General features: G+C 46.6%; 1 protein-coding gene across 3 annotated transcripts in view; it reads right to left on the bottom strand.

Annotated features, from left to right (window-relative positions):
- Positions 1-21086, bottom strand: part of NEDD4 (NEDD4 E3 ubiquitin protein ligase) — an 87810-nt gene that overhangs the window by 41543 nt on the left and 25181 nt on the right. For all 3 annotated transcript variants that reach the window (XM_061595930.1, XM_061595928.1, XM_061595929.1), the window contains exons 6-9: positions 13479-13529; positions 8598-8659; positions 4592-4694; positions 1476-1636 (exon numbers count right to left, since the gene is read on the bottom strand). In XM_061595930.1, coding sequence (XP_061451914.1) covers positions 1476-1636; positions 4592-4694; positions 8598-8659; positions 13479-13529 — 377 coding nt within the window. The remainder of the gene's footprint in view (positions 1-1475; positions 1637-4591; positions 4695-8597; positions 8660-13478; positions 13530-21086) is intronic.

Genomic DNA, 21086 nt, shown 5'->3' with positions numbered 1-21086 from the left:
GGGCTAGAAATAAACTATAATAATAATAATACTCCCTCCAGTGCTGTGAGATGAACAATAGTCCTAGTCCGCTCCCTCTCATTCTCTGTCTTGGATGCAGCTGAAGAGAAAGGGACATCAAGTGGTATTGCTAAGCTGTACATAAAGCCCCCTGGTGCTGATTTTGGGGGTAATAAAAGTCAGCACCCACCCCAGATTCAGAGGACTCTTGTGAAATACTACTGAAATAAGGAACACTATATCACAATTTAAGTAAATTATTAGAAGAAAACTCTGATGGGGAAATGACTGGACCTCTGCCCACACAGCTACGTCATGCCTACTAGTGTGAATGGAACACTGCAAGATTCACAGGGAGAAAGTGCAACATTCCCAATAATTTGGGAAGTCAATTGCAATTCTGCTTGTAGCTTACAGCAGAACAGCAATGACTGGATAGCCCTCTACCCAGGAGCACAGACAGTGTCAGAGGTACTTGTGATGTTCCTGTTTATAGTGTAAATATGGTAAGTGCTGTTTATATAGAAGACATATGGTAAGTGGAGTGAAAGAGGAGGGGGGAGTACATGAGCAGTAGAATGCTGGATGATTGGCTGAGCGTTTGAATGGCTGGGAGTATAAATGGAAGAATGACAGTTGAATCAGGGTGGAGGTCAGGAGTGTGGAGAAAGAGGGAGTTGGAGTTCTGATTAATAATAAGTCAAGTACAAAACAGGAATAGATGAAACCATACGCTTGTGAAACATTCTAAAACTAATCTTGTTATTTCTGATATTTAATAAATACTTATTTGGTTTACCAAAGGCCTGATCCTTGGCTGGGGGATATACAGATCAGAAGGGAGGGCAAGGTAATTACCAAGGCTGAACAGAAGCAGTATCTGATGGTGGCAGCGGTGAAGGGAGAAATAGTAACAAGTCAAGTATCCAGAGCAACCCAGAGTTGTATGCTTTATCTATAAAGATACAAGGGGGTTGGGAACAGCATAAGCACACAGTCACAAAAGTAACCAGCTAGAGAGAGACTCAGGCAAAGTCTCTGGGAGTATTGGTTATAGGACGTGACTGGTAGTGTTGCCTAGCAGTGGGATCTAGTGAGATCTGTGCTAGATCCGAGTGAGAAACCATATAAAGGACAGTCCGGACTGGTGGTGTCCCTGGTGGTGCCTAGTGAAAGGCAGTAGCCACAAGCAGGTGGGAACCTGACAGGGAGAACCAGGGGAGGACGTCACAGTACTCATGACCAGTCAAAGAAAGGAGCTCCAAAAATGCAAAGTAATCTCCTCCCCATCTCCTTTCATTTAAAATGTCAAGTGCTTTTCTTTCTAAAATGGAAATTAGGAAATAAGCAGGGACTGCTGCACAGCCATCTCAGAAAAGGATTTTGAATCAGTCCACAGATGAGGAATTCTAAGCATCTCCCGCAGACAACTGGCAATATCACCACCACAACATACAAGATGCAGTGAGACCTACTGAGCAGTTGGCCTTCTCCACTGTGTCCTTCGTGATGCATGGTTGACATAGTAAGTCCTGCCAAGGACATCCTGCCTTTCTTCCCAGCCTGTGGGAAGAGAAGACTCTTGATCCTGCAGCTGGCAAGGAACATCTGGTTGGTCCAATAAAATCCAGCCAGGCTGCAAGCAACAAGAACAGACGGTTTTAAATGACTTTAATCTTCTATGCTTTTTATGTCGTTGTAACGTGGTGAAGGGCAGGTAAGAAAGCCACCAGACAACGTCAGTCCTGCGATGGAGGCCTCAGTGGTGCCTCTGCACATATAGCCAAGCACTCCATCTGCAAATGAGATACTGACAATGTATCTAATTTGATGTACTGTACAGTAGGGCACGGCTTCTTGGCGTTCCACTAATACAGTGCCAGCAGGGTGATCAGCTGGAGGGGGGGCTGGAGCTCCCCGTGCACCAGCTGATCTCGCCGGAGGGGGGGAAGATCAGCTGTATCTTCTCCTCATCGGGCGCGATCAGCAGGTTAGGTTCCAGACCCCCGCACTACAGCTGATCCACTTTTCAGCGGTTTTCGCTTTTCGGCAGGGGTCTGGAACGTAACCTGCCACATGAGTGGGGCCCTGCTGTACAAAGTATGAGATTATATTGAGGACTGTTGATCAAAGGATACATAGGGATGCTATATGTGGGCTTTATAACAATTACGATGTTCTTGTGGGGTCTCCCACTCATTCATTTCCCCCCTCAATTCAAAAGCTCATACAAGTATAAATTTTAAAATATAAAATGGTTATTTATTTATTTATTTGTTTGTTTGTTTCATTTATAGACCGCCCATAGCGAGTGGCTCTCTGGGCGGTGTACAAAAAGGTTAAAATACAAAATATCAACAATAAAACCAGACAACAAACAATAAACACAAGCAGCAACAAAAGAAAATAAAAAATAAAAAAAATAAAAAATAAAAAAAATAAAAAATAAAAAAAATTAAATTATGACATAAACGCTTAAAATGCCTGGGAGCATAGCCAGGTCTTAACCTGGCGCCGAAAAGACAGAAGCGTAGGCGCCAGGCGTACTTCTTCGGGGAGGCTGTTCCACAGTTCGGGGGCCACTACAGAAAAGGCCCTAGATCGAGTAACTGTCCTCCGGGCTTCTCGATGGGTTGGTACCCGGAGGAGGGCCTTAGATGCTGAGCGAAGTGACCGGGTCGGTTCATAGCGGGAGAGGCGTTCCACAAGATATTGCGGTCCCACACCGTGTAAGGCTTTATAGGTCAAAATCAGCACCTTGAATCTGGCTTGGAAACAAATAGGTAGCCAGTGCAAACGGGCCAGAACAGGTGTTATATGTGCTGACCGGCTGGTCCTCGTCAGCAGTCTGGCTGCTGCGTTTTGCACTAGCTGAAGCTTCCGAACTGTCTTCAAGGGCAGCCCTACGTAGAGCGCATTACAGTAATCCAGCCTAGAAGTTACCAGAGCATGAACAACTGAGGCGAGGTCATCCCTGTCCAGATAGGGGCGTAGCTGGGCTACTAACCGAAGGTGGTAGAACGCATTCCTTGCCACCGAGGCCACTTGCGCCTCAAGAGACAAGGAAGGATCAAAAAGAACTCCCAGACTACGAACCTGTTCCTTCAAGGGGAGTGTGACCCCATCTAGAACAGGGTGAACATCCACCATCTGGGCAGGGGAGGTACTCATCAACAGTGTCTCAGTCTTGTCTGGATTGAGTCTCAGTTTATTAGCTCTCATCCAGTCCATTATCGTGGTCAGGCAATGATTCAGCACATCCACAGACTCACCTGTAGAAGATGAAAAGGAGAAATAGAGCTGCGTGTCATCAGCGTACTGGTGGCAATGCACTCCAAAACTCCTGATGACGGCACCCAGAGGCTGCATGTAAATGTTAAAAAGCATGGGGGACAAAATCGACCCCTGAGGGACTCCACAATGGAGAGTCCAAGGTGTCGAGCAATGTTCCCCAAGTACTACCTTCTGGCGACGATCCGCCAAGTAGGAGCGGAACCACTGCCACGCAGTGCCTCCAACTCCCAACTCCGCGAGTCTCCCCAGAAGGATACCATGGTCGATGGTATCAAACGCCGCTGAGAGATCAAGGAGAATCAACAGAGTCACACTCCCTCTGTCCCTCTCCCGACAGAGGTCATCGTACAGGGCGACCAAGGCTGTTTCAGTGCCAAAACCTGGCCTAAAACCGGATTGAAACGGATCCAGATAATCGGTCTCATCCAAGAGCACCTGGAGCTGATTGGCAACCACCCGCTCCAGAACCTTGCCCAAAAAGGGGATATTTGCCACCGGTCTATAATTGTTCAGGTTATCTGGGTCTAAGGAAGGTTTCTTCAAAAGAGGTCTCACTACTGCCTCCTTGAGGCTACTAGGGACTACTCCCTCACTCAAGGAGGCATTTATCACTTCCTTGGCCCAGCCGGTGGTACCAGTCCTGCTAGCCTTGACCAGCCAAGATGGACAAGGATCTAGAGCAGACGTGGTCGCCCGCACCATTCCAAGCACCTTGTCCACTTCCTCAAGCTGCACCAACTGAAACTCATCCAATAATGAAAGACAAGACCGTGTTCTGGACACTTCAATGGATTCATCTGTCGTAACATCAGAGTCTAGGTCCCTACGGATGCATGCGAAACAGTTAAACAGTTTGTTATCTTAACTGCTGAATTAACATAGCTACCGTGTTAAAAGAAATTTTTGTCTTGTTCTTTTTTAATAATTTGAAGATTTCATTAAATTGTAAGAGGATGAGAGCTGAAAGACTCCAGAGCAGTTGACCTTCTTCTTCCAGGAGACCTCAAGGAGTTAAGCTTTTTTTTCTTTTAACAGTTGTCAGAAACTGTTGGGGACTGTTATGATCTCTACAAGTATAGGGAAATCAAATGCAAAATGTCAAATATCTAGAATTGTGCTGATCCAATTTCGGAAGATGCCAATTCTATGGGATATACATGGGAGACTGGATAGGGACCCCTCCCCATGTAATCAGAGGCTGAATTGGTTCTGATGAGTAAAGGCGTTTTAAATGCATTGACTGGCTGGATTCACCATACCAGATCAGGCTACTTTACGCCAAAGGCCAAACACTTACCTCTAGCTCTTCTGCCTGTTCTGTGCTATCTTCTTCAGATCCATTGTTTTTAGGTATGTACGTCATTTTTAACCTGAGATGCCCTTTCACTCTGGATTTATAACTGCAGCAGAGTGGCAGGGTGGGATTATAAAAGTTTGTGAAGCTGTTAAAATACTAACATTTGTAAACATTTATTTATTTATAAAAGTATAACTACACCACCATATAATAAGATATCAGGATAGTTTACAAAAGGTGATTACTCAAAATAAATATTAAACAGCTGCAAAGGCCTATCAGCGTAAAAAGACCTCCAAGAGATGCCTGAAAGTTGAAAGTGAGGATGCCTGGCAACACTTAAATGCCAGCTTCTGGTTGAGGCCAGTCGGGCCTCTGTAACACACGGGGAACAACTAACAGCACCCCTCCAGAGGAGCTCAATGATCCCGCTGGGGTAGAAGGGCTCAGGTGGTCCTTATGGTATCCTGGACCCAAGTTGTTCAGGGCTTTGTCTATCCACACAAGAGCCTTGAACCTGGCCCCACAAGAACCGGGCAGCCAGTGCAAATGTTTTAGCAGAGGTGTCGCATGTGTTTGCCATCTGCATCTAACTGCTGCATCCTGCACCACAGGAGCTTCCAGTCTAGGCCCAAGAGAAGCCCCACATAGAGTGCATTGAAATAATCCACTCTTGAAGTTACCATATAATATAATATACTAATAATAAACTTTAATTTGTTAGTCGCCTATCTGTCCAATTTTGGACACTCTAGGCAACTTACAGCAGCAGCAAGTACAATATACAATACAATAAATACATTACACAATACAATAAATAACCATATTCATCAATTAAAACTAACATCAAGACATCAGTTAAAACATTACAACTAATCTAGCTCTAATTCCTGTAGGCCTGCCTGAAGAGCCAGGTCTTTAACGCTCATCGAAAACTCATCAGGGAGGAGAGGAGGCATGTCGAAGATCGTAGGGGAGGGAATTCCAGAGGGTGGGAGCCACTACTGAGAACGCCCTCTCTCTGGTCCACACCAGCCGAGCTGTTTTGGCCGGTGGGACCGAGAGGAGATCCTGCATGGCTGATCTTGTAAGGCGGCTCAATTGGTGATACTGGAGGCGGTCCTTTAGATAAACCGGGCCGAAACCGTATAGGGTTTTAAAGGTCAATACCAACACCTTGAATTGGGCCCGGTAAACCACTGGTAGCTAGTGAAGATCTCTCAACACCGGAGTGATGTGTTCCCCGTGACGGCTATGCGTAATCAAGCGTGCCGCCGCATTCTGCACCAGTTGGAGTTTCCGGACCGTCTTCAAGGGTAACCCCACGTAGAGCGCATTACAATAGTCTAAGCGAGAGGAGACCAGGGCATGTATCACTCGCGGGAGAAGCTGTACAGGAAGGTAGGGTCGCAGCCTCTGTATCAGATGTAATTGATACCAAGCTGCCCGGCTCACTGCCGAAACTTGAGCTTCCATGGACAGCTGGGAGTCAAGAATGACCCCGAGGCTGCGGACCTGATCCTTTAGGGGCAATCTTACCCCATTAAACACCAAGTCGATGTCTCCTAACCTTCTCCTATCACCCACGAGTAACACCTCGGTCTTATCAGGATTTAGCTTCAGCCTGTTCTTGCCCATCCATCCACTAACGGACTCCAGGCACTTGGACATGGTCTCCACAGCCACCTCTGGTGAGGACTTAAATGAGAGATAGAGCTGAGTGTCATCCGCATATTGGTGACACTGCAGCCCAAAACTCCTGATGATGGCTCCCAGCGGCTTCATATAGATGTTAAATAGCATGGGGGAGAGGATAGAACCCTGTGGCACTCCACAAGTGAGAGGCCAAGGGTCTGAAACCTCATCCCCCAATGCTACCTGATGGTACCTGCCTGAGAGATAGGAACGGAACCACCGTAAAACGGTGCCCCCCATCCCCAATCCCTCTAGGCGGCTTAACAAGATACCGTGGTTGACAGTATCAAAAGCCGCTGAGAGATCCAGGAGGACAAGGAGGGTATATTCTCCCCTATCCAATGCCCTCCTCATATCATCTACCAGGGTGACCAAGGCTGTTTCAGTTCCATGTCCAGTCCTGAAGCCCGACTGGAATGGATCTAAATAATCCGCTTCATCCAAGTGCGTCTGTAGTTGTTTAGCCACCACTCGCTCTATCACCTTGCCTAAGAATGGTAAATTAGAAACTGGGCGAAAGTTCTTCAACTCTTGGGGATCCAAGGAGGGCTTTTTCAAGATGGGCCTTATCACTGCCTCCTTGAGGGCTGATGGCATTGCACCCTCTTCCAAGGATGCATTTACCACCGCCTTGATCCCTTCGCCCAGTTTCTCCTTGCAACTCACAATGAGCCACGAGGGGCAAGGGTCGAGCAGACAAGTGGTTGGCTTCACAGTAGAGAACACCTTGTCCACTTCCTCAGTGAGAAGAGGCTGAAACCGCTCCCATCGGACCAGAATGCAACTGGCCGATTCTGGCCCACTACTTGTATCCACGGCGTGCGGAATCGTGCACTTCAGACGCTCGATTTTATTGGCAAAGTGCTTAGCAAATATGTCACAGGAGGCTTTAGAATGTTCCATGGGTTCCTGCGCAACTGGACCGACCAGGCTTCGGACCACTTGGAACAACCTCCTGGGACAACATTCTGCCGACGCAATAGAGGCAGCAAAGAAATCCCTCTTTGCTGCCTTTGTTGCCACATGGTAGGCCGCTATTGCTACTCTAACCAGTGTCCGATCGTCTTCAGCGCCAGACTTCCGCCACCGGCGCTCTAGTCGTCTCACCTCCTGTCTCAGACCTCGCAACCGAGGTGTGTACCAAGGTGCTGTCTGAGTTCTATTCAGGGGGAGAGGGCGTTTCGGAGCCACTTGGTCTACTGCCCTGGTAATCTCCCTATTCCACTCCACCACCAGGGTTTCAACCGAGTGACCTTCTGACAGCTCCATATCTCCCAGCGCATTCAGGAATCCTTTAGATTCCATCAGACGTCTGGGGCGGACCATCTTAATAGGTCCTCGACCCCTGCGGAGGGTGAGCGGCATTGAGAGGCCTATATTTACCAGGACTTCAATAGCCAAGTTATCTTGATCCAGATATAGCAACAGCTGGCATCCCAAGCCACTGCGGTCCCTTGGGCCTCTAATGACAAAGAGGTATCCAGGAGTACCCCCCCAAGGTTGTGCTGGACAGTAGCAATGCCTCCCCAGCCAGGCTGGCTCTGCTTTGTGCTTCCATCTGGCCCGTCCTATTCCTGCAGCTAGACCCCACGAGAGGAGCCTGGCTACTTAGTCCAGCGAAAGGTCACCTAGTTTGGTTCTCACAGTGGCCAACCAGATGCCTATGGGAAGCCCAAGGCAGGACATCACTGCAATAGCATCCTCCCACTCATAATCCCCAGCAACTAGTATTCAGGCATATACTGCTTCTGACACCAGAGCAAAATTCTCCATGCATTTGCGTAATCTCCTGTTAAAGCTGTTCAAGTTGGTGGCCATCGCGGCATCTCACAGAGTGAAACCCACAGTTTAACTATGCACTGTGCGAAGGAGTACTTCCTCTTGCATGTCCTAAATCTCCCATCATTCACTTTCATTGGACAGGAAATTCCATCCAAACCAAAGGAAGTGCCACTTCACACCGTGTGGAGCTAAATTGTGGAATCCTCTGCCCAGGATGCACAGCTTTAAGAGGAGATTAGGCAAATTCACAGAGAGTAAGCCTATCCATTGGTGTTACTCGTGATGGCTGTGTACTCCCTCCCCTATCAGGCGTGGGATGCCTCTGAAGAGCAGCTGCTAGGGATCATGAGTGGAAGAGTGCTGTTGTGCTTGTCAGTTCCCCAGAGGTATCTGGCTGGCCACAGGGCAGTCAAATCAAACGTTTTCTGAAGGCAAACCACTCCCAACAAGAATGAAAGAGAGAACATTAATGATAATGTGCAACGGATACCAGTACATTTAGTGCTTTCTAGGTTTCATGTTTACTGACCTCCTTGGATGCAGAAGAAAATCCTTAAACGTATATGGCCTCTCAGTAGCTGGGTTCTCTGTCTGAAATGACACAACAGTCTCAAGTTTTCCCTCTTGCAAGCAAAAATACTGATGCTTTCCCTCAAGTACCAGAGAACACACTATTTAGGCAAAAGTACCTGCATTTCTTAACACACTTCTCAAAAAATATCCCATTTAAAAGGAGGAGCAGCAGCACAGATGCCGAGATAGCTCCACGCAGCCGGAGGAATGCCTCTTGTCAGAGAGACACGTTCCCCAGCCCTCACTCCTTCTAAACAGGGATGTCATGTCTTCCCCGCCATCTTTGGATCCAAACACTAAGCAATCCTTTGGGATAGCCTGTCTGTCAGAGGGAGCCTAGGCAATTACTGTGTTGACACGTTAATAGTCCATTGCCCCAACTTCCCAAAAAGCATAAAGAGTGCTTTCCTGTGCATGTGCAACTCAGGCCAGGGATGCATATAGCCAAGTCCATTGGCTGTTCCAGGCAAGCTGCCACTTAACGCCTCCTGGGCACAATTCCATGTGTTGCCTTTATTCCTTGGTGTCTCACCTGTGACCATCAAGAGACGTTATGTGCTGTGTCTACACTCGCAGTGACCCTACCTATGCGAGTAAGGACATAAGAAGAGCCTGCTAGATCAGCCAATGGCCCATCCAGGCCATTCGGTGGTCCAGCATCCTGTTCTTACAGTGGCCAACCAGGCTCTCCCTTTACTGAACCTGCCTTGGGCAGCTATTAACAAAATCAGTAACCCCTACCTATGGGCAGCTTTGCAGGTTTGGAAACAATGGGGCTCCTTTTTGCCTCCAATGCACTCTCCTCATCCAATGCTGGATCACCCAAGGTTTTGCTGTTCTGATAATTGTCAGTTTAAGGGGTGGGACTCTAAGTGGCTATTCAGAGTAAAAGATATAACTGTCAGAGGCCATCCAATTACAGAGCACTTATGGAAAGATAAATTAGGAGGGATGAGATGTAAATGGTTCCAGACAGTGCAGCTCAGGTTAGAGGGGGAGAGAGTCTTTGGTTTCTCTCACAATATACAAGCCCTGTGGCAAGGCAATACAGATCTGTATGGTAAGAGCATAACCTCTGAATTATACAAAACATAAATTGAACAGAACAGGGAGTAGGGATGGAGAGGCTGCGAAGAATCATAGAATCACTGAATCATAGAGTTGGAAGGGGCCTTGTAGGCCATCGAGTCCAACCCCCTGCTCACAGCAGGAAATCCACAGCTAGAGCATCTCCCGCAGAATAGAATCATGGGAGGATGGGAATATGGGAGGATGAATTAGAGACTGTATTTATGAGCAACGGGGAAAGGTTTGGGCATAACCTCCCTTGTGAACAGTCTCAGCCAAAATACAGGAAATCACAATTAAGGTGGCCCTGGACTCCAACACAACTTTCACATTTGATTAAGGAAATGTCTCCACCATGTGGTGGAACTGTAATATAACTCAAATGTTTTGGAAGCAGATCTTTGACAAAGTGGCCGATGTTACAAAGCAAAAGCTCTTGCTGGACCCCGCGTTGGCATTGCTTTCTACTGGAAGTGAAAAGAACCCTGCAAATCATAACAATGTAATCATTACACTTCTGGCAGCTGTGTTTAGAGACAGCAAGGCAACAGAAGGCCATGGAAGCCCCCTCTCGACAGGAGTGGTTTTGGACATCCCCTTTCAGAGCATCTAACACAACACTGCAGAGTAATTAAAGGAATATCAAAACATGATTGCTTTGATGTGACTACTCCTTTGTCATGTTAATGCTTGTAAAGAAAGTAATGGTCCTCCAGCCACTCATGCATCTTGATGACAGAATAGTGTTTCATTCTCCATTTATTTTCATGATGTATTTTTGCTTGTCACGAATCAAGCTCTGTGTGTGTGTAATCATTTGTTGTTTGTTGTTACTTATTTTGAAACATCAATAAAAATCTTTCATAAAAAAAGGAGGGGAGTTGTGGCAGCAATACAGAAAACGCTATGTGCACATCTGGTCTACCTCACAAGGTGGTTGTAGAAAAAAAGAGTGTTACAAATGCCAACCAATCTGAGGCTGCAGAGTTAGCCTTTTTTCAATAATGTTTTCAATAAAGGAGTAGAAATGTTCTGAAGAGAGTTTTATGAAAAATTTTAAAAGACGTTTTAAAAGAAGAGAGGCATTTTAAGACCCAGCTCCCTGTGGAGGCTGGCAAAACACTTCTGCAGGGTGGCAGCTCCAAGCTGGGGTTGAACAAGTAATGCCACAATGGTGCAGTGGTGTTGCACATTAAGCCATCATTATACTGAAGCACCCTGCAGTCAGGCCTGTAGCTGGGAGGGAGGGCAAATGGGGGCACTGCCCCAATTAGAGCTGTGCTTCCCAACCCCCCAACCCCAGGAATTTTTGGGGAAATTGTCTTTACATTTGTGACATGACAGACAATGACAACCTCCATTTAAAGAATGACAGCTTGTTTTAAGAACAGGAGCAATTTAAGAATGGGACCCTCTGAAAAACTCAGTGAATAAGGCAGGGCGAGTGTACAACAAAAACCTCATCTGGAAGAGCCCCCCAAAGTCTGCTCACTCAATATTTTCCCTGACTGATGGTGGATTTGTCATGATCATAATCACCCTATAATTACTTAAATTATCCTGAAAATAAAACCATCCTTGGAGAGTTAAATATTAGAACTTTGTATTATGGGCTCGGGATGGACTTTCCTGTGCTCTGCTTCTCAGTTTCAGTTGTGCTGTCTTCCTAGGCAGCAATAAAGAAGCATGTTTGTCTGCAGTAACAAGTATTATTATTTATCGAATTTATTAGTCGCCCATCTGGCTGGCTGTCCAGCCACTCTGGGCGACATACAACATAGGCATATAATACCTAGACACTGAAAATCTAAAAACAATGAAGATAACATCTAGCCCACCCCAAAAGCCTGCCGGAAGAGCCAGGTCTTCAAGGCCCGGCGGAAGCTCATCATGGAAGGGGCCTGGCGGAGATCATTTGGGAGGGAGTTCCACAGGGTGGAGGCCACAATTGAAAAAGCCCTCTCTCTAGTCCTCACCAGTTTGGCTGTTTTGTGCAATAAATAAATAAATAATAATAATAATAATAGTAATTTTGACTGATGGGATGGAGAGAAGGTCTTTTGAGGCTGAGAGTTTGTTTATTCTGCAGTTATTAAAATGAGTAGAGCAGGATTGGGTGCTTAGTGCTAAAGGGTGAAATAAAGAGACAAGTTAAAGTGATCTGGAAAATGGCTACCTTTTACTCTTTGAAAGCACTCACATAATGGCTATTTTTCTTTAGTATTTGATGGCAAAGGATGAAAACAGTCCTAGAGGAGTAGAAATATTGCTGCCAGTCGGCCACCTAGGCTGTAAGTCAGGCCTAATTTCTGATTTTCCCAATATGTGCAGCTTAGTAAGAGGCCTTTTCAATGTTTGTGGAAGAAAAATCAACCCAGCAACCAGTAAAAAAAATAAATCCAATTGTTTTCCACAATTACTTTCCAATCACTTAGTTAGTACTTTATACAGCAGCCTTTAAAAAGTTTTCCTTAGATTGTCCAACAGGAAGGAAAATGTGAATGTCAGGAGCAAGACTAGAAGGAGGGACTCTCAAGGAGCGATTAACAAACACACCCTAAAGTTTTTATTTTCTCTCTGCCCTTCCCTAAGCTTGTACCATGGACAAGTTTGTTTTTCAGTGGAATCTGAAACGGAGATACCAAACGCAGCATGAAAGCCAAGCTCAAGAGCTCACTGTCTTTACCAAAGTAGTTCAGTTCATGAGGATCAGAACACACGGACAGACCACAGGTGAAAGGGGGTATAGGCAAAGTCAATCTTTTGGCTCTGGTGTTCCTGGGGAGCTCTCAAAATAGGGTGATGCAGTTCAACCACTTAAGAACATAAGAAGAGCCTGCTGGATCAGGCCAGTGGCCCATCTAGTCCAGCATCCTGTTCTCACACTAGCCACCCAGATGCCCATTATGGGAAGCCCACAACCGGGACCTGAATGCAAGAGCACTCTCCCTTCCCGTGGCTTCTGGCAACTGGTTTTCAGAAACATACTGCCTCTGACTATGGTGGAAGAGCACAGCCATCATGGCCAGTAGCCACTGATTGCCTCATCATCCATGAATTGGTCTAATCCTCTTTTAAAGCCATCCAAATTAAACTTGGATTATGTCAGATTATAGAAGATTCATGTAAATTAACACACTCTGTTCAGGGAGGAGGAGGGAGGGGGAAGGTCACGTGTTTCCCTTCCCCTGGTCCAGCCCTCACGTCCTCTCCATCGCGGGGGGGGGGTGGCGATTGGCTGACGCTATGCGCCTCCCCCCCCTCAATGCCCCACCTAGAAATGCGGCTGCCCCTAACAAGGAAGGCTGCTACAGGGCTGCCTCCAGTGCCCTCCACAAGACAGCTATAATGTGCCGATATATACCCACACTCAAATTTGTCTCTGAACAGCTAGAAAACAGGTCTTACTGGAAAAACACAAATTGTTAACATGTTTATCTTGGTACTGCAAATATACAAGTAGACATTTCCTAGTTCTATTATTATTTATTAATTTATATACCACTTAATGGTAAATCAGGCTTCTAGAAAACATGAGCATGAGAATAACTGTTGTCTAAGGAAGTTTAGAATTCAAGGACACCATAAAATATGCAGGATAGCTAAATTCCGTTTACCTGTATATGCTTCCTGAATATGCTATGTCAAAGGCTCTCCAGTAACACCTAATTAATGCATTCTCTCTCTCCCAGCCCTTCAGAAAACTGACAAAAGGTACTAAAGTTTTTGATCACAAGAGCAAAAGATATTTTTTTAAACAAATACAAACCAGCAGTTGACAGAGAGGCACGTCTACTTGGCCGAGAAAGTCGTCTCTTGTCTAGGAAGAGAGAAGTAATTAATGGTATGCAACCATTAAAAAAAAGTTTGTCAGATCAAAAGCACCCTCAGGAAATGTGTTGAGTGTCCTCAAAGTTGTCCACAAAGAACAAATGTATCAGCAGCCCTGAATAACGAAGGAAACTTTATAACTAAAGTGAAATAGTTATGCTTTACTCAAAAGCATGTGAGGCATTTTCCTCACAAGCCTTTTTGAGGGGTTGGTTAAGTTTACTGTCTGGCAATTCACTGGTACGTAAGTGCAAAAACAGAATCCATATATTTAATCTCTGCTTTTTCCCAATATTTACTGATTTCAACATATTTATATCCCACTTTTCATATGCAACACCCAAAACAACTAACAACCATCTTATTAAAACACTCAGTGATAAAATAAAGCTTTAAAATGAATTAGTCATACAAAATTAAAATGCAGCAACAAGAGATTGAAAGCCTGCTGGAGCACGTCTTGATTGCCCAAATGTGAGAGCATGCAAAGAAAGAGCTTGGCACATCTCCAACTTCAAACAGGGCTCTGGTGTCAATAACAATGGAACAGGTTGATACAGCCAAAGGAGATTCTGATAGCATCCTGATCCCAGGCCACTAGGGACTTTAAAAGGTTAACACCAGCTGTTTGAAGAGGTAGTCAGTGGAGATGAAGTAAGGTCAGTTATATGATCCTCTTTCTGAGCCCCAGTTAAAACTCCAGCAGCTAAATTTATGACTCTTGATTGGAACAATTTCCCTGCTCTGCAAAAGGTTTAAGTACAATGCAAACAGTTCTTTCATTTCTCTGCAATGTGTTGTTTAAGTAACTGCATAATGCAAACACACACACACAGAGAGAGAGAGAGAGAGAGGGAGGAAGAGAGGAGGTACATTGTCTCAAAATAGTGTGCCTAAGACAGGAATCTCTGCTTTTTTGGAACAAAGCGAGATGAACTCTGGTTGGACAAACATCCTTAGGCAGTGCCAGCCTAGAGACACAAAGGTGCTTGCATTTTTCTTTTATTGCCAGGGTTGATTAGGACTCTTTGCGACCAAAGAGCATTTTTCTTAAAATTCCAAAGTTGACAAAATTAGTAAGATACACAGTTAATGGCACAAGAAATGCTGACCCTTTTTGACCCATGACCTTTAAAAAAAGTCCTTATTAAATCAGAGAATGCTGTTTCCATCAGCTACATGGATTGCAGCTGAACTGTGTTATGTGGTTGCTATCCTATGATGCAGCTATCCTTGCAGAAAGTGGCAAATTATGGCAGCCCTATAAATGTAATCCAGCATTCCCTAAAGTGGAGCCCTCCAGATATTTTGGACTACAACTCCCATCAGCCCTGCCACTATGGCCATTTGCTGGAGCTGGAGCCCAAAAAATCTGGGTGGCACCAGGTGGGGGGATGTGCCATGAGATGCCATACAGGCTCTCAGAAAATACAGCTTAAGCAACAAAGAACACACACAGCTGGCAGAGTAGTTTACAACTATTACGGATATTTTTATAACAGAGTTGGAACCTCCCCCACCCTTTTTCAAACCTCACAGCAAGAGAATGCTCAACTTGGAGGGAGGGGGAAATGGTAGTGCTGGCCGCAATTACAGATCACCAAGGGAAACACTACAAAGAGCTCTTGATATATCACTGGGCGCATTCCTGAAGAAAGAGGTGTCCACATGCCAAGGAGCTCCGGTTCAAATTAGACCCTCAAAGCAGGAAATTCATCCCCTCCGAGTCAGGATGCTGGATAAACATTTGATGCAGAAACACCAATAACTTGACTTATCTTCACAAGTTATTCTCAATCAAGCATACGTTTTCAGAAGCACAAAAGGATACAGGTATTAAAAATGCACAAGGCTATCAAGACATTGGGCCATAGCCAACTAAATCCTACTCAGAGTAGAGCCACTGAAATTAATGAACCTAAATTAGCTATGTCCATTAATTTCAACGGCTCTACTCTGAATAGGACTAACACTGGATATCATCCACTGAGACAAGGTATAGAGGCTTACAGAAGGATAATAGTATTTTGAAGTCTGTTTTTATTATGTTTTAAAGTGTTTTTGGTGCTTTTGTTTGCCACCCTGGGCTCCTATTGGGAAAAAGGGCGGGATATAAATAAAATAAATAAATAATAGCAATGGCAATGAAAAAGTAACAGCCCAACCCTAACCATGTTTATTTGGAAGTCAGTCCCAGGAAGACAATTTTTAAGAAAGAGAATGCAATAATTTACATGACTACAAAATAGCAGTTATTTATTACGCAATCAAAGCCAGACATCAGTTTTAGTATTGCAAGGTAATCAGAACAGCAGCGAATCAAAGAATCACAAACTACTAGAGTTGGAAGGGGCCTGTAAAGCCATTGGGTCCAACCCTCTGCTCAATGCAGGAATCCAACTTAAAGCATACCTGACAGGTGGCTGTTCATCTGCTTCCTGAATGCCTCCAGTGTTGGAGAACCTACCACCGCCCCAGGTCATTGGGTCCATGGTCATACTGCTCTAACAGTGTTTTGTTTTCCTGATGTTCAGCTGAAATCTGGCTCCCTCTAACTTGAGCCCCTTTTGCCATGTCCTGCGCTCTGGACCTGATCTGGATGAGGTAGGTAGGAGGTACTACATTTTCTCTTTTTATTTTACAGGTAGACCATGTTAGATACCTCACTTTAAGTACTGTCATATCCCAGATTAATTTTGTAAGGACCTTAATGCCCTTGCCCAATTAACGTAATACACAACTGCTTCAATCCACCTTTATGAAGGATAATGCTCATGGAGGCAACTGCTTAAGACTGCTCAGTTGAGCTTCACACACATCTATCTGTGGCATTTTTGGAATATGGATTGCATAGATGCGTGTGAAGCTCTGGACTGAGCAGTCTTAAGCAGTTGCCTCCCTGAGCATTAAGGGCATTAAGGTCCTTACAAAATTAATATCCGCTGTCGATCATGGCACTGCCCTGGAGACTTCATCCCGAAGGGTCAACCGAACCAGCAGGTGAAGGGAGGGCTGCAACGGGAGGGGCCGCTGGCAAGGCCGTGGTATCTGCTCCGCTCCCAGCTCTTCGGCCTCTACGAGAGCTGAGAGCTGAAGTTTTCCAGCACAGGAGACTTTTCTCCTTTGGAGGGGCATCCGCGGGCCAGGTGCCCCCCTTTCCCGCAGTATAGACACAAGCCCCTCCCTCCTGTGCTTCTTCTTCTCTTCTTCTGACAGGCGTGGTCTAGCCCCTCCTATTTGCATGGGCTCCACCCCGATGAAGTCGAGGTTCCCACGCTAGGCGGGAAACAGGCATAGGGGAGAGGTGTGGGGGGCCTGGGAACGTGGAAATTCCACCCTGCATTCCAAGCGGCGACCTTCGATCCGACTCTATCTGCAGACATAACTGAATCAACTCTGCCAGGCTGCTGGGTGGGGAGGTGCGTGCCAATTCGTCCAGCACCTCCGGGTTAAGCCCGTTCCTTTAGAAGTACATCAGAGCAGGGTCACTGTATTCCACCTCCTGGGCTAAGACACGGAACATGTTAGTGTAAGTCCCCACGGAGCCCTTCCCATTTCAAGGCTCCTAGCTGACAGGGGACCGTCTCTTTGCGCTGAGGGTCACAAAACATCTCGGTCATGGCTGTATATTGCCCCAAGATAGGGTCGTTTCTCACCAGAAACAGGGTAGCCCACTTGGCTGCTTCCCCTTGCAAGAGGATGATGATAAATGCCACTTTCACATCATCATTTGGAAACTCGGCTTGTCATACGCGTATGTACAGTTCACACTGGGCAAGGAACGTGGCGAACTGGTCAGTCTGGCCACCATAGCAAGGAGGTAATCCCACGGGGGCCTTGACTTGGGCAGGAGTGGCCACGCCTCCTTGGGCAATCAAGGCTCGAAGGTTCTGATTCTCGAGATAGGGTTTCTGGGATTCTGCACAGAGATTCTGGACTTTGGTGTACAAGGCTTCAACAGTCCTCTGAAGTCCTCCTTTGGCGCTGCCACTAACCGCCATGGTTTCAGTCATGGGAGTGTCAGTGGTGGTAACTGAGTCAAGCAGTCCTGCCCAGAGTCCGAGACACAAGATGGAGGCGAGGCTTGGTTTAATTCTCATTTTATTAGTGTGATGGTTACCTCCAAAGCAGTGCGCTTCATACACCTGTCTACTCTGACTCACTACTTGCTCTACTTAGTCTAGCTAAGCAGTCTCTACAGCATGTGGGGAGAGTTGGCTCAGCACTAGAGTCTGGGTGGGCACCTGCTTAAGTAGGGAAGGTCTTCGCCCGTAACCGACAGCTCCTCCGAAGTTCCACCCTCTGACAGTCCCTCTTCTCGTGCCTTCTCGCGCAGGGTGTGGGGGGGCAAGCCTCTGACGACCCATCAGACAGCGGGGCTTCACTAGGCGACCTCAGGGAGCGGGCAGCTGGTTGGCAGAGAAGCGTTTGAAGTGCCAGGCGGCAATTCCGGCATGGGTGGGGTTGGCACGCACAAAGGGTCGCTTCCCAACGGCTCAGGCAAGGAACTCGCAGACAGGGCGAGATCTGCCTCAACAGGAGGGATGGGCCAGAGCCCCCCCTCCTACTACGTCCCCAGGGGCCTCTTCATCTGACTCCTCCCCCGATCTAACTCCCCTTGCACCTGGGACGCACCATGAATAGACTTTTGTCATCTAGCCAAGAGAGCATTGCTCTGACATCCTCAGAGACATGCTGTAACACCTTTACAAGGGGCTTTATGGAAAACAGTGATCAGATTCGGACAGAGTTGGATGCCACAGGCAAAGCAAGTCTAATGGGGGCGTCCAGAGCTAATATGATGAAACTGAGGTTATGCTCTTGGAGGTTGCTGATTCATAGGGTCGCCGTAAGTTGTAGTCGACTTGAAGGCACATACCAACAACAACAATTATTGCTGCTGAGGATGTGGACAAGGTGTTCGAAGAAGTGCGGCCTCACCACCTGCCCCCTTGCCATCCTGGCTGCTGAGAACTAGCTGTAGGGGACTGATAGGGTGGGTCCAGGGAGTGATTAATGTTTTGCTGGAGAGGAGAAGTACCATCTGCCTTGAAGGAGGCAGTGGTGCATCTCCTCAAGACGACCTCCCTGGACCCAGAAGTGTTCAGCAAATATCGCCCAGTGGCAAATATTTTGGGCAAGGTACTTGAGAAGTTGATGGTGGTCCAGCTTCAAGCATGCTTGGAGGAAACTGATTACTTGGATCCATTCCAGTCTGGCTTTAGGCCTGACTATGGCACTGAAACTGCTTAGTTTGCCCTGGTTGATGACATTTGTCGGGAGAAAGACGGGGAATGCAACCTTGCTCCTTCTTCTTGATCTCTCAGCGGCTTTTGATACTGTTGACCACAGTATCCTTCTGGAACGTCTCAAGGAGGTGCGGGTTGAGGGCACTGTGCTTCAGTGGTTCTGCTCATACCTCCAGAGCCGCTTCCAAAATGTAGTTAAGCGAGACTACTGTTCAGCACCATGGGAATTATTCTGTGGCGTGCTGCAGGGTTCCATCTTGTCCTCCATGCTGTTTAACATCTACATGAAGCCACTGGGAGCTGTCATCAGGAGATTTGGAGTAAAGTGCCATCAATATGCAGATGACACCCAGATCTATCTCTCTATTCCATCTAAATCAGGAAAGGCAATTGAGGTGTTGAGCCAATGCTTGGAGGCAGTGAAGGACTGGATGTGGGCCAATAAATTAAGGCTGAATCCTGAAAAGACAGATGTGTCCAGAGTTTTCATGTCCAGGAGGTGGAAAGATGGCCTGTTCTGGATGGGGTTGCTCTTTCCTTGAAGGAGCAGGTCCGCAGCCTGGGGGTGCTCCTTGATCCAACACTGTCACTGGAGGTTCAGGTGGCCTCAGTGGCTAGGAGTGCCTCTTTCCAGGTCCAGCTGGTTTGCCAGCTTTGGCTTTTTTTGGACAGAGACTTGCCTACAGTGCTCCATGCTCTGGTCAGACTGGATTATTGCAATGCACTCTATGTGGGACTGCCCTTGAAGATGACTTCAAGTGGTCCAAAATGAAGCAGCCAGATTGACTGGGGTTCTCTTTAGAACTCATATAACTCTTGTTTCAAAACAGCTGCATTGGTTGCCAGTTAGTTTCCAGCCCTAGTTCAAGGTGCTCATGCTAGTGTTTAAAGCCCTAAATGACTTAAGTCCCAAATATCTGAAAGACCGTCTCCTTCCCTACAGACCCTCTTGGGTGTTGAGATCAGCAAAGGGGGCTCTTTTGGTAGTTCCACCACCCTCAGAAGTTCAGGGGGCGGTGGCCCAGAAGAGGGCTTTCTCTGTGGCAGCCACTAAGCTGTGGGACTCCCTCCCCACTGAGATGTGTCTGGCAATTTCATTGTACAACTTTTGGCAAATGCTGAGGACATACCTCTTTACCCTAGCCTCCGACACCTGAGATGTATATTTTTAGGACCCACTCTTTTTTCTATGATGTTGTCTGGGTTGTTTTTAACTGTTTTTAGTTATATGTTTTTAAATGGTTGTAACCAGCCCTGGGACTTTGGGTGAAGGGCGGGTAATAAATTCTGATGATGATGATAGATCCTGCAGAACCATAACCTGTTGCTCCCTGTACACGACACTTCTTAAACTGCACAGTGTCTGCCAAACTTCCTTTTCTTGGTATCTTGTGCAAGGCACATTACAATGTCTCTGCCCCCTCCCTTTTTAGCAGAGCTGCTGTTGCGGGGTGAGCCCTCTCAAAATGCTGAAGAATCTCCAAAGGGAGCATGAGCACTTTCCAAGGGTCCTTAATTGTGGCAGAAAGTGTTGTTGCCCCTCAAATTAGGCTCTCAATGCAGAACCCCCAATCTGCAGCATATGCTGCACTGGCGGCTGTGTGCCGGCAACATGTGGCTCCCACCTCCATCATTTTGCTGTTGGGGCTTTCCCTTCCTTTCACCTTCAGTGCTTAAGGAAGCTTGCGTGGTGTCCGCGTTTGCTGGCAAAATTAAAGCAAAATTGAAGGTGCCTCTGGCAGCAATTCCAAGCAATCTTCAGCACAGCTTGGAGTTTAAGCAGCCATTTCACACTCTGTAGCCAGACACCCTCAACTATGGACTTTATTACAGACTTGCCAGCCTCTCCATGCCACACCACCACCCTTCCACAAAATGGCACACTCCATCCCAAGTTCTGGCTTTCCCACAGCCAAACGCACTGCTCAACTAGTTATCAAGCACATTTTTCAGCTATATGGCTATCTCAAGTGCTCATCAAACCAGTGCATAGTTCGGGACATACCCTCAATTTGTTTTTTTAACCCAAGTGGTCTGGAAATAGGTGGGGTTTCTGTGACACTGTTGTCATGGCTAATGTTACTGATTTCCCCTTGTAAGAGTGGGTGACCGGTTAGGATAGTCCACCCCCACAGACGTATGGACACCAATGGATTCCTGAATTCTCTGGAGAATTTTCCATTGGATAGAGCTGGTGATCCTGCTGAGGCCTTCATCTCACTGTGGAACAGTGAGATACGGAGAACCATAGCTGCTATCGCTCCTAAGTTCCCTCTCCAACACTGTGGAGCATGGTT

Source organism: Rhineura floridana, chromosome 14 (genome assembly GCF_030035675.1).
Source record: "Rhineura floridana isolate rRhiFlo1 chromosome 14, rRhiFlo1.hap2, whole genome shotgun sequence".
NCBI lineage: Eukaryota > Metazoa > Chordata > Lepidosauria > Squamata > Rhineuridae > Rhineura > Rhineura floridana.
The sequence above is the reverse complement of the archived record's forward strand: the minus strand, read 5'-3'. Positions and strand labels throughout refer to the sequence as shown.